Below are 13,713 nucleotides of genomic sequence, written 5' to 3' on the forward strand. Positions count from 1 at the left end.
ATATTACAGGTTTTGCAAAAGGCATCAAATTAAATCAAGTTCAAATATTCCCTGTGTCCCCAAAGACTTATTGATGATGTCTGAATTTGTTCTTCCAAGATTTATTTTTTGTCTTATTCAGTACTTAAGAGAAGGCTATAATGAACCAGGTATGTTTTAATCCACTTAGTATTAGTACCCGTTTTAAGTTCCTAATTCCCCAAATTTAGCATTAATAACAAGGTGAATTTTTTTCAGATATTGTTTTTTTGCTTAACATTTTAAATAGATGACTATACATGTCAAATACAGAGACTGCATAAAAACATGCTAAAAATAAATTATAACCTTACAGATAACCTTGTAGTAGTCATAGTAGGGTGCTTTCTGCCTTTGGAGTCATAGATGTTTTCGATCAAACTTATTTGACCTTTTGCAGATGAGAAAATAATCATTTTATGAGATAAAGTAATACTATGATAGAATTGAGAAGGCCTGGAAGTTGTTTGCATTTAACTTAGAATTTAAAGAAGATAAACTGTTTTACCAATCTTTTTTTGGTAGAGGTCTATTTATATTTTTATTCCTCTTAATAGATATTATATAAAAATTTAGGATCAAATTTCTCACTTGCACATTATTGGTAAAATTAATGGATGTAAGCATCATCTAAAAAGAGAAAAATGATAAGCATTTTTACCTTTTAAGATTTAGTCAAGGGCGGCGCCTGTGGCTCAGTGAGCAGGGCGCCGGCCCCATATACCGAGGGTGGCGGGTTCAAACCTGGCACCGGCCAAACTGCAACAAAAAAATAGCCGGGCGTTGTGGCAGGCGCCTGTAGTCCCAGCTACTTGGGAGGCTGAGGCAGGAGAATCGCCTAAGTCTAGGAGTTGGAGGTTACTGTGAGCTGTGTGACGCCACGGCACTCTACCAAGGGCGATAAAGTGAAACTCTGTCTCTACAAAAAAAAAAAAAAAAAGATTTAGTCAAAATCTTGAATAATACACAGGGTACCAAAAATATTTTAGGAAAGGATAAGACTGTATTAAAATTGTAATACTCAGGGCAACGCCTGTGGTCAGTGAGTTGGGTGCCGGCCCCATATACTGAGTGCGGCGGGTTCGAACCCATCCCCAGCCAAACTGCAATGAAAAATAGCCGGGCATTGTGGCGGGCGCCTATAGTCCCAGCTACTTGGGAGGCTGAGGCAAGAGAATCACCTAAGCCCAAGAGCTGGAGGTTGTTGTGATCTGTGATGCTATGGCACTCTACCCAGGGTGACAAAGTAAGACTCTGTCTAAAAAAAAAAAAAAATTGTAATATTCATTATATACCATTAACAAAAGATGAATACAAGTCACATCGAGCATCTCTTATAATTGCAGAAGTCAAATGTGACTTGAATATTATAAATTTAATACAGTTTTTTCCGTTCTTAAAATGTATACATATATGTTTTAGCACTCTATTACTTCATTTTATTAAACGTTTAGGTTTAGATATCCAAGTTCTCATCATGACATTGTGAATTATACATTACAATTTATGAAGTAAGTAGGACTTGAATTTATTAACTTTTTCTGATAATTTTTACCTTTCTAAATAAATAATCTCATATTCAGTTTAAAGCTATGGCACACATTTTTGTCTTCTATCTCTTTCCTTGAAGTGTAAAGGACTATTATATAACATCTTCATCATTTCTTTTTTTTTTTTTTGAAACAGAGTCTCAAGCTGTTCCCCTGGGTAGAGTGCTGTGGTGACATAGCTCACAGCAACCTTAAACACTTAGGCTTAAGTGATTCTCTTGCCTCTGCCTCCCAAGTAGCTGGGACTACAGGCGCTTGCCACAATGCCCAGCTATTTTTAGCTGGCCTGGGCTGGGTTTAAACCCGCCTGCCTTGGTGTATGTGGCCGGTGCCTTACCCACTGAGCTACGGGCACCGCCTACATCTTCATCATTTCTTGTATCTTTATTATGAGCAAGCCATTATACTTTCTTATTTGTACATTTTAAGGAAAATATACACTTTTGTACACTTTTGTTAAGTACTTCTCTCAGAGTTAGTTTCAAAAACTATCTGTTTGGAATGAAGGTACCAGATACCAGCTGAGTTATTGAAGATGCCTTCTGTATTATTTCTCAGAAATAGCACACTTTCTGAGAATTTACATTTTGTACTACAAGTATCCTATTTTAGTATCATTTGTTATGAAAACTTTAAAGTTTTATCATTAATTTAATTGAAGAATAATTAACACAAAAGTATATTATTTTTATTTTTTCTTTGACAATATTCAGTTATCAAAGGTAAATTATGTAAAACATAGCTTTGATAATGATATTCTCTGAAAATATGAAAGAATGAATGGATTTTTGTCTAAAGATGAGCTCATGAATGTGGGTTCACGAAATTTTCTTCTTTTTATTACCACTTCTCAGGATTAATTTGTGCAAAAAAATTTGCATCATTTTCTATAGAAACCACTTTAAAATTAAAGAGAGGACTTGGAATCATCTAATCCAAGGTAATGGAAGCTGAGAGATCTTATGGTTTCACATTTCCTTTGAGTTCTGTTTATTTCACCCAACCATCCTTAGACCAGTGTTAGAGTTCATATCAGAGCCCTTGAAAACCAAGAACAAACATTAATTAAGCATCTACTATTACAATATGAGTCTCTGGGAGAAAATATAAAGACAAATAATTTATAGTATTAGCTTTCCATTGAGAAAGTAAGGATTTAGATGCTGAACAAATAATGAGTGAAATTGATGTCCCTTTTTCTGGGGCACAGAGTCCCACTGTTAGTTCCATTACAGGTATTCTTTTTTTTTGGACCAGTTATGTCTAAGCTCTAAGTCTGTCTGTTCATGTCCTTCCTTTTAGACCTCTCTAAAACATCTCTTCTTTACATCTTTAATATTCTTTCTCAGCTGCTATCTTAAGTTCCCTGTCTCTCTCTTCATCTCTATTAGGCATGTTTTGCCTGGTATTTTTTTAAAATAAAATTTTTCATATTTATGAAAAATCATCTTTCATTTTAGTTGCTTTTGCCCTTCAGGTAATGTGCGTTTGTATTTTTGGAATATTATAGGGAATGGATTATTTTTTATACAGGTTTAAATTTAAGAGCTGACATAATTTTGCCCTACTATTCTTTTTTTTTTTTTTTGGTTTTTGGCCGGGGCTGGGTTTGAACCCGCCACCTCCGGCATATGGGACCAGCGCCCTACTCCTTGAGCCACAGGCGCCACCCTGCCCTACTATTGTTATGATACTCTTTTTTTTGTAGAGAGAGAGTCTCACTGTACCGCCCTCCGGTAGACAGGCGTGGCGTCACATGGCTCACAGCAACCTCTAACTCTTGGGCTTACGCGATTCTCTTGCCTCAGCCTCCCGAGCAGCTGGGACTACAGGCGCCCGCCACAATGCCCGGCTATTTTTTTTGTTGCAGTTTGGCCGGGGCTGGGTTTGAACCCACCACCCTCGGCATATGGGGCCCGCGCCCTACTCACTGAGCCACAGGCACCGCCCTTATGATACTCTTTTTTTTTTTTGGCCAGGGCTGGGTTTGAACCCACCACCTCCGGCATATGGGGCCAGCGCCCCACTCTGTTGAGCCACAGGCGCCACCCTATGATACTCTTAATATATTTGAAGTCTTGTTTTATTATAGGGCACAATCTTAAATACTATCTTATTTTGAAATGATCTTATGATTACATTTATATATGTGGAAGTATAGGACTTTCAGATTGAATGCTGCTTATACAAATTAAGTGTTTAATAACTTAGGAGATCATCTCTTTTTCCTATCTACTTTTTTTCAGAGGACTAAATCCCTGAGCAAGTCTGTCCTAGGCTGAGTGCTGAGTAGATACCAAATTTCTTTCTTTCTTTTTTTTTTTTTTTTTGTACAGACAGGTCTCACTGTACCATCCTCGGGTAGAGTGCCATGACGTCACACGGCTCACAGCAACTTCTAACTCTTGGGCTTAAGTGATTCTCTTGCCTCAGCCTCCCAAGCAGCTGGGACTACAGGCGCCTGCCACAACACCCAGCTATTTTTTTGTTGCAGTTTGGCTGGGGCTGGGTTTGAACCCGCCACCCTCGGCATATGGGGCCGGCACCCTACTCACTGAGCCACAGGCACCACCCAGATACAAAATTTCTAAACAGAGTTCTTATATTAGACTTATTGATTATAAGATACTCTAAGTCATTATAAATATTAAAGAATAAGATACTACTATTCTTAACAACGTATTATAACAAAAATTATTGGTAATGATTTTTTGTTATTTTTCTTTTTTAGCAGCTGATGTACCATCAGAAAAAGACCTTAACAAAGTTCTTCAGCTTTTGGAACCTCAAATTTCATTTTTAGAAGACTTAACTAAAATGGGAGGAGCAATGCGATCTGTTCTTACTCAGGTTTTAACAAACCAACAAAACTACAAAGATCTGACTTCTGGTGAGTTATGTTAGAAGAAATTTAAAATTATTTTACTGTAATTATAGGAAATTGTATATTTTAGAATTTAAAAGTAAAATATAGATTTTTTTCATAGACAGCTAAAGCTGGAAGTAATTACCAGAACTTCTTATTTTATGGAGGAGGAAACTGAGCCCCAGAAAAATTTTTTTTTTTTTTTTTTTGTGGTCTTTGGCTGGCGCTGGGTTTGAACCCGCCACCTCTGGCATATGGGGCTGGTGCCCTACTGCATTGAGCCACATGCGCCACCCTATTTCTCCTTCTTTAAACAGTAAGAACAATCACTTCTAAGTCTTCATTTGTTATATTCCAAACTTTTGGGGTATATGGCCTAGGATTTTATAATAATAGAGAGTTTAAGTTATAAACCCATGCCTGGTATACTCTTATACAAACTAATTTCTACACCTTTAGTTGCTCAAATTTATAGTACATTAAATATATCAATTATTTAAAAATCTTGTTGTAAGTATTTTAAGAAGTGTTCATTTTTCTGGCTCATGAAACATGTTTTGAACATTGAAGTTCATCATATTTCTTTAGAGTGACAAAATTTTCTTTCTTTTTTTTTTTTTTTTTTTGTGGTTTTTGGCTGGGGGTGGGTTTGAACCCGCCACCTCCAGCATATGGGACTGGTGCCCTACTCCTTGAGCCACAGGTGCCGCCCCAGAGAGTGGCAAAATTTTCATGTGTGTTGTTTACCATATGTTATTTAGAGATAGTCTTATGTAACATATTTCGTTTTTCAACAGATATTTATTAAGCACCCACTGTATGCTTGGCTCTATAGTAGACACTAGGACATGGGTTAAAGATGGTAATAGTCAACTAAGTAACCCTGTCCTTGCCCTTAGAAAGCTTATGGTCTAGTGAATGAGGTTACTTTAATAAAACTCCTAAACGATTTATAAACTGTAGTCAGTATAGAGCAAGTGCTTATAAAAGTGAGACCTGATTTCACTGGGAGGGGAGGTGGCAAAGCTTTACTGAGATAGTGCTATTTAAAGTAAAATCTAATGGTTGAGAGAAAGTCAGTTAACTAGAGGGTGAGTGGAGTTGAGTGGTTATGGAGTAGGTTAGGTTTCTAGTAGAAGATGTCTTCTGCTTCTGGATACTGGACTAGCCCTTGTTTCATAAACAACATAAAACTGAACAAAAGGTGAGATAGTTTTTCTTTTTTGAGATGGAGTCTCAGTCTGTCATCTTGGATAGAGTGCTATGATATCATAGCTCACAGCAGTCTCAAACTCTTGGGATTGAGTGATCCTCTTGCCTCAGTCTCCCAAGTAGCTGGCCTACAGGTGCCTGCCACAATGCCTGGCTAGTTTTTCTGTTTTTAGTGGAGATGGGGTCTCACTCCCATTCAAGCTGGTCTCGAACTCCTGAACTCTGGTGATCTTCCTGCTTTAGCCTCTCACAGTGCTAGGATTACAGGGGTGAGCAACCCAACCTGGCTAAGATAGCTAATTTTAAGTATTGGACAGTAGGCAGCATAAGCATGTCTGAGGGAAAGGAAAAGCATGAAGTGAGTTCCATGATTGCTTTGGCTCTCTGACTGGGGACAATTTCCTAACTGTAGTAGAGCAAGCTGGCATTGAAGCAGAGTATGGTGGATGGTGGTCCCACTGAGTTAAGGCTGCAGAGGTTGCAGTTGAAGGCATTTGAAGCAGTTCTGTACTCTTTGAGGAAATTCTGTACTCTTTGAGGCAGAATGCTGAAATGTGGAGAGACAGACTTGTGGGGGATCCCTGAAAGTTCTTGGAGTTGCTTAAGATGAAGCTACACATATACAGGATGAGGCTATCTAAGGCTGCTTAGAGAGTGACTGCTGCGGGGTTAAAAGTGGAACAGAGATATCAAGAGAGGTTAAGCAGTGTTGGGAGACATTGGAGTTTTCACCCCAACCAGAGTCACATACTGATACTAATACCCTAGGCATCTGAGACATTAGACTACCAAACCATAGAGTAAGGTCTGCCCTAGGTTAGCCTTAACGACGCCTATAACACTGACAGTATCTGTAAGAGACAGAGTTTGGAGGTGATTCTTGTCAATTTAGAGGCTCTTTTGAGTACCTTAGGCTTTCCACAGATCCGTCCTTTACACAGTGTAAAACCAAGCCTTCATGTGTTCTATTTGATCAGCCTATAATTGAACTTGCTTCTGTAATAAAAATTAATCTTCTTAGAGGAAGATAACAATCCAGAATCTTCTATATCATTAAGACATTCAGTATATGATAAAAACTAGTGGGCATGCAAGTAAATAACATACACAGCTATGATTTAATAAAAACAAAAATAAAAGAATGGCCCACATCAAAAAAACATAAATATGCTGAAGAAATTAAAGGAAAATATATTCAAGGAATTAAAAGAAAATGTAGTGAGTGAAGGGATATAAGGAATTTTAGCAAATAAATGTAAGCAAAAAGGATCAAATTGAAATTTTAGAACTGACAGTTATAGTAAAGTATAATAATGGAATAGAAAAATTCCCTGGATGAATATAGTAGCAAATTGGAGAGGATAAAAGGGCCAGTGAATTTGAAGACATATCAGCAGATTATCCAGTTTGGAGAACAGAGAAAATCGATTGAAGAAAATACAACAGAGCTGCAGGGACCTATTAGAATCAGATAATAATCTAAGTTGCCATTGGAGTCCTAAAGCATTTGAAGAATTATAAGTCCCACAGATGTGGTAAAAAGTGTAGATTTATATGTCTGTGGTGCTTATTAAACTTTCAGATAGGATAAATACAAATTCCAGGCAAAGGGACCAGCATGCAGGAATATTAATAGGTGGGATTGAGCTTATTTATTTATATTTTAAATAAGAAATTAAAAAGGCTAGTTGAAATGAAATGAATTTAGAGGGATAGTGACACACATAAGGCTACCCCTGACTTACAGGTGGAAAAGAAATAATAACAGGAAAAAAATAATAAAGTTACCCTATTAGGCTAGATCCGTATCAGGTAGGTTGTCTTTTTAAAAATTTTTGAGACAGAGTCTCACTTTGCTGCCCTTGGTAGAGTACCCTACGTCATAGCTCACAGCAACCTCAAACTCTTGGGCTCAAGTAATCCTCTTGCCTCAGCCTCCCGAGTAGTTGAGACTATAGGTGCCCACCACAATGCCCGGCTATTTTTAGAGACTGGGTCTCACTCTTGCTCAGGCTGGTCTCAAACTTCTGAGCGCAAGCAGTCCCACCACCTCGGCCTTCCAGAGTGTTAGGATTACATGTGTGAGCCACTGTGGCTGGCCTAGGTAGGTCCTCTTCATGGGCCTTGTAAGATTTTATCTTATTTTTGATAAAGTGGGAAATAATTTTCAAGCTTAAAAGTAATATGATCAGATGTGTGTTTTAAAAAGATGACTTGTTTTTGCCAGTAATAGATTGGTTGGGGCAAGAAAAGCAGCTCAAGTCCAGTGGTCTAGGATAAAGATGATGTTAGCATGTATTTGAGTTTTGATGAAGAAGCCAGAGAGCAGTGAAGTTCCTACATGGGTGTCCATTATTTCTTCAAACTAGAAAATGGTCCTTTATTCAGAAGCTATCAACTGTTGGGAAAGAAAACAAGTGGGTTGTTCTTAGTCATTATAAGAATGTATATCTTAGCATGATTTGTGGTAATTGTCCTCTTTTATTTGTACAGTTCTTTTTAATACTTTTTTCTTGAAATTAAATAATTGTTAGCTTACTTTTAGCAATGGAAATCAAATTAGGTTTTGAATCAAAAGTATAACTTTGTTGCAGTCTAGCTTCAATTCTACTGTGATTGCATACTCACTGGCTAGCTATCTTATCTTGCTAAGCCTTCGTTTCTTCACTTACATAAATGGTGATTATACATTCATTTTTCTCAGGGTTGGGAAAGATTGATGAAGTGTATTTTTGTTATTAAGACATATTACAAAAATTTCATCTATCATTGAGATCAATACATGGCTTGGTTGGTGTTTTTTTTTCTGAGATTTAGTTTCATTTTGTTGTCCCAAGGTAGAGTGCCGTGGCATCAGCCTAGCTCACAGCATCCTCAACTCTTGGGTTCAAGTGATCCTCCTGCCTCACCCTCCTGAATAGGTGAAACTATAGGGGCCACCCCAACGCCCGGCTAATTTTTCTATTTTTAATAGTGACAGGGGTCTTGCTTTTGTTTAGGCTGGTCTTGAACTCCTGAGCTCAAGCAATCTACCTGCATGGCTTCCCAGAGTGCTAGGATTACAGGCATGAGCCACTGTGTCTGGCCTCTATTTCAATTATTGAGGCCAGCAAAGAAAGGAAACAGAAAAGCTTAGCAAATATTAAAATTCTTCTGTATATTTATATAATCAGAGTGATTGAGAGCTTCATCTAAAATATATAATTTTACCTAAGAGGTGGCATATGCCATGGTAATTTGGCTTTCCTATAGAGAATAATTTTTCTTATAGAGCTCTTAGTGATCAATATGTTTTTCTTTATTATCCTATGTTCCAGAGTGTATTAAAAAATAAAAGAAAAAACTCAATAGTTAGTAAGCTGAAATTCTGTAATGAAAGTTCTAGGATTGTTTAATTACAGAACTTAAACTTTTCAATATTTTGGGGAATAAATTAGTCTTAACTGGTACTTCTACAGAAAGTATGCTTTTATTTCTTAAATGTGATAATAAAAAGCTCAGTAAAACAGGAAATAAAAGTAATTTCATTTATAATATTTGAAAATCCCAGTCAGGTATTATCTTCTCCAGGAAGCCTTTTTTTCTCAGTACCATGCTTTAGATATATGTCTGAATGCTTAGTGTTATGAGAGTGCATATTCTCAAATCAGTTGGTGAAGTCTGCTGTGTAATTATCATCTACTGTGTTATCTGCCTGTTGTAACAGACTTAGCTTTTTTGTGTTTCTTTACCTCTAATTTTCAAGTTCCTTGAAGGCTAGAATCATGCCTTATTAATGTTTGCACCCCTTTGCCTTGCATATATTCCGTTGGATATTTTAGATGCTTAATTAGTAGATTTCATTGTTTTCATAAACATGCTATGCATTCTAGGATTGATAATGCCAAACATAAGCACAAAAATTTTATATTATTCATTCTAGGTTCTCCCTTCATTAGAAAATATTCACCAATTTTATTTATACATATTAGTGAAATGTTTGTAATTAGTTTTTGAATGAAATGTTTTTTTTTGTTTGTTTGTTTTTTACTGATTTTAAGTTTATTTTAAATGTTAGGTCATGGAGAAAATGCTTGTGCAAAGAAAAGTCATGAAAAGTACCTCATAGCTTTGAAGAGCTCTGGACTTACATATCCTGAGGATAAACTTGTATATGGTATGCAGGAGCCATCTGCTGGTACTAGTACTCTGGCAGTTCAAGGTTTGTCTAAATATTTAATTTGAACATCACTAACTTTGCTGTATTAAAATAAAAAGCTCCTCAAACTTTACCAGAAATTTATTTTGAGCTAACACAATGTCATTCTTTGTAAGAAAAGTAGGAAAAATGGTAAAAATTTAGGGGCAAGAAAGAATAGACTGGCTAGAGAATGCATTTTCCTTTACATGGAATTTGGTTAGTATATTAAGGTTTGGTTCTAACTCATCGAAATATAACAGTTGCTACTCAAGAGTAGTCTCAAACTTTACTAGCACAGTGTTTAAGTAAAACATGGTTTAAAACTAGATAAAGAGATCCTTTTGAAATACCATTTGTAATTACTATATTTACATCTGGGTTTTAATGGAGATTTCCTATTGAAGTATCATCTTATTAGGTCTAAACTTACTCAACATAAAGATTGAACTTTGCCAAGGTAACCGGTAAAAAGAGGTCTCCTGTTGTAACAGACTTTAGCTTTTTTGTATTAATACTTGTATGTCTCAAAAATAATTTTAAAGTAAAGCACTATATGACAACCTTGAAGGACAACTTTTTTTTCTCTCCTCTAAAGGTTTTGCAGGTGCAACAGGAACACTGGGACAAGTAGATTCTTCAGATGAGGTGAGATTTAAAAGTTTAAAAATTTTAGGAGTTCTAGCAATATACAGATTTGTGGGTATTATCTAATTTAAGTTTCTCATTCTAAAGACAAGAACAAGAATACTGAAGCCCATAGTGGCTTCTGAAGGAAGTCTACATCACACTGTTACTTAGTGAGAGAACAAGGACTACAACTAAATTTTTGCTTCTTTCTTATAATTCATTTTTCTTTTCACAATTTTAAAAGTGGGAGATAATGCAAGAACAGTGTCTCTGTTAGCAAAAAAGAAACAAAAAACAGTGGGTGACAGAAATTTCTCCTCAGAAGGTATCCCCAGATAGTTGTCATATGTGCAATGAAAAATTGTTAAAAAAATTTGTCTAATTTATTGAAAGAAATGAAATGTAATGACTTTTCTAACCTCATAATAAAGTTATACTTTATGTATCAAGGATTATTAAAGGAATGAAGTGGGAAATAGACCATCAGTTTGGAATTTCTGTTTTTATGGTCTTTATTAATAATAATTACTTCTAATAAATCCTTTATTACATTTTTATATTTTATTAGTATGTAATTTATGAAAGAAAAATCTCTTTGTTACTTATATTGGTGTTCTTTTTTTGGAGACAGTTTCATTATGTCATTTTGGTAGAGTGCTGTGGCATCACAGCAACCTCAAACTCTTGGGCTTAAGCGATTCTCTTGCCTCAGACTCCCTAGTAGCTGGGACTACAGTTACCTGCCACAAAAAACGCCAGGCTATTTTTTTGTTGTTGTTGCAATTGTCATTGTTGTTCAGCTGGTCTGGCCCACGTTCGAACCTGCCAGCCTCGGTGTATGTGGCCAGCGCCCTACCCACTGAACTATAGGCACCGCCTTATATTGGTGTTCTTGATGCTTACAAAATTTGAATTATATTTCTGTCTAATAATACATTTAATGATTAAAATCTAGAAAATTATATTTATTTATTTTAAAAGACACAGATTTTATTTTATTTTTTATTTATTTAGTTTTTTTTTTTTTTGTTGAGACATAGTCTCACTCTGTCACCCTCAGAAGAGTGCCCTGGCATCATCATAGCTCACAGCAATCTCAAACTCTTGGGCTTAAGCCATCCTTTGCCTCAGCCTCCCAAGTAGCTGGGACTACAGGTGCTTGTCACCATGCCTGGCTAGTTTTTTTCTTTTTCCTTCTTTTTTTTTTTTTCTTTTTCCTTTTTTGAGACAAGAGTCTCACTTTGTTGCCCTTGGTAGAGTGCCAGGGCCTTATAAAACTCACTGCCACCTCAAATTCTTGTGCTTAAGTAATTCTCTTGCTTCAGATTTTCATTTTTTAGGAGAGACAGGATCTCACTCTTGCTCAGGCTAGTCTTGAACTTGTGAGCTCAAGCAATCCACCTGCCTTGGCCTCCCATAGTGCAAGGATTACAGATGTGAGCCACTGTGCTGGCCAGTTTTTTCCTATTTAATAGAGTTTCTTGCTCTTTTTTTTTTTTTTTTTTTTTGTAGAGACAGAGTCTCACTGTACCGCCCTCAGGTAGAGTGCTGTGGCCTCACACGGCTCACAGCAACCTCTAACTCTTGGGCTTATGCGATTCTCTTGCCTCAGCCTCCGGAGCAGCTGGGACTACAGGCGCCCGCCACAACGCCCGACTATTTTTTTGTTGCAGTTTGGCTGGGGCCGGGTTTGAACCTGCCACCCTCGGCATATGGGGCCGGCACCCTACTCACTGAGCCACAGGTGCTGCCCGAGTTTCTTGCTCTTGGTCAGGTTTCTGAACTCCTGAGCTCAAGCAATCCACCTGCCTTGGCCTTCCAGAGAGCCAGGATTATAGGCGTTAACCACTGCATCTAGCCACAGAATTACAATTTAAACATACATATCTATTTTCTTTTGGAGATCTATTTTGAGTTGATAATATAGTATGAACTTAGCCAAATATACTCCTTTTGAAAAGATGATTTCTGTTATCTAAGTCTTATAATTGATTTAATGCCTTATAATTTTATAGTAGTATATTTCCCCTCTCCAAAGGCTCCCATAAAATACATGATTTTGGGCAGTCTCACTTTAGGGAATTATAAAGTGTTTTCATCACATTGGAGAGGTGTTTCAGTATGCTGCTAAGGAATTTGATATGGAATTAGACTACCTGCATTTCAATTTGGGCTCCTAGGGCATGTGTCTCAGCTTTTCCATATACCCCTTTTGCTTTTCTATTGATTCTACTCTGCCCTTTTTAGATCCTCTCTTCTGTTTTGTGCATTCTTTCCTCTTAGATTCTGTGTTTCTGCAACTTCTTTGTGTAATGTTTCATGTGATCATTTGTTCCTTAATTATGATTGTGTCTCAGTGTGAATATTGTGGTAAATACTTTTTCATAGTGATTTGAAAATACTTAATTTCAGTCCCTGGTCTCATAATATACTATTTTTGTCATAGTAGCTGCTGAGAAGACTTACTTTTAGAGCATGTGATGTATATTTATATACATAGGGTGCCAAAACTGTATACACATTTTAAGAAAAGAAAGAAAAACTGTATTAAAATTGTAATACTCAATATATACTCATAACATTTGTTGTCTTTTATGTTGTATTTTGTATCTCTTGTTGCAGAAGTCAAATATGACTTGAATATTCTAATTACAATACAGTTTTTTTCTTTCTTAAAATATGTGTACATTTTTTTGGCATCCTCTGGATTTAAAGGTACTTTAGAGTCTTTTGCCTTTAATTTTTAATTTTTATTTTTTTTTTTGAGACAGAGTCTCACTGTGGCACCCTGGGGTAGAGTGCCGTGGCGTTCCGTCACAGCTCACAGCAACCTCAAACTCTTGGGCTTAAGTGATTCTTTTGCCTCAGCCTGCCAAGTAGCTGGGACTACAGGTGCCCACCACAATGCCCAGCCATTTTTTGGTTGTAGTTGTCATTGTTGTTTGGCAGGCCCGGGCTGGATTTGAACCCGCCAGCTCCCATGTATGTGGCTGGCGCCCTAGCTGCTGAGCTACAGGCGTTGAGCCTGTCTCTTTTGCCTTTAAATCATAATTTATAATTAAACTTTTAGTCTATTTAAAATACTTTTAATAGTTTATGTATTTATCACATTTTCCAGTAAGAAAAATGGAATCATTTGGGCATCTGAAAACTTGAGAATTTGAAGTACAGTTGTTTAGGAGGAAGTGGATTGATGGGATGTCCATTTAGTTTTTCTATAAAGGAAACATTAGAAATATAATTTTATTTCCTTTTACTAT

The 13,713-nt window shown here is 36.6% G+C and overlaps 1 protein-coding gene across 7 annotated transcripts in view; it reads left to right on the forward strand.

The window, feature by feature from the left end:
- Positions 1 to 13,713, forward strand: part of UBR3 (ubiquitin protein ligase E3 component n-recognin 3) — a 233,625-nt gene that overhangs the window by 34,238 nt on the left and 185,674 nt on the right. For 5 of the 7 annotated variants that reach the window (XR_008381290.1, XM_053597855.1, XM_053597858.1 and 2 more), the window contains exons 2-5: positions 10 to 149; positions 4,300 to 4,458; positions 9,704 to 9,847; positions 10,422 to 10,471. Coding sequence is in view for 6 of the 7 variants with exons in the window: in XM_053597855.1 (XP_053453830.1) it covers positions 10 to 149; positions 4,300 to 4,458; positions 9,704 to 9,847; positions 10,422 to 10,471 (493 nt within the window). In the remaining variant the exon portion in view is untranslated. The remainder of the gene's footprint in view (positions 1 to 9; positions 150 to 4,299; positions 4,459 to 9,703; positions 9,848 to 10,421; positions 10,472 to 13,713) is intronic. The other 2 variants (XM_053597856.1, XM_053597860.1) reach the window with 1 other exon arrangement.

Source organism: Nycticebus coucang, chromosome 7, assembly GCF_027406575.1.
Source record: "Nycticebus coucang isolate mNycCou1 chromosome 7, mNycCou1.pri, whole genome shotgun sequence".
Classification (NCBI taxonomy): Eukaryota; Metazoa; Chordata; class Mammalia; order Primates; family Lorisidae; genus Nycticebus; species Nycticebus coucang.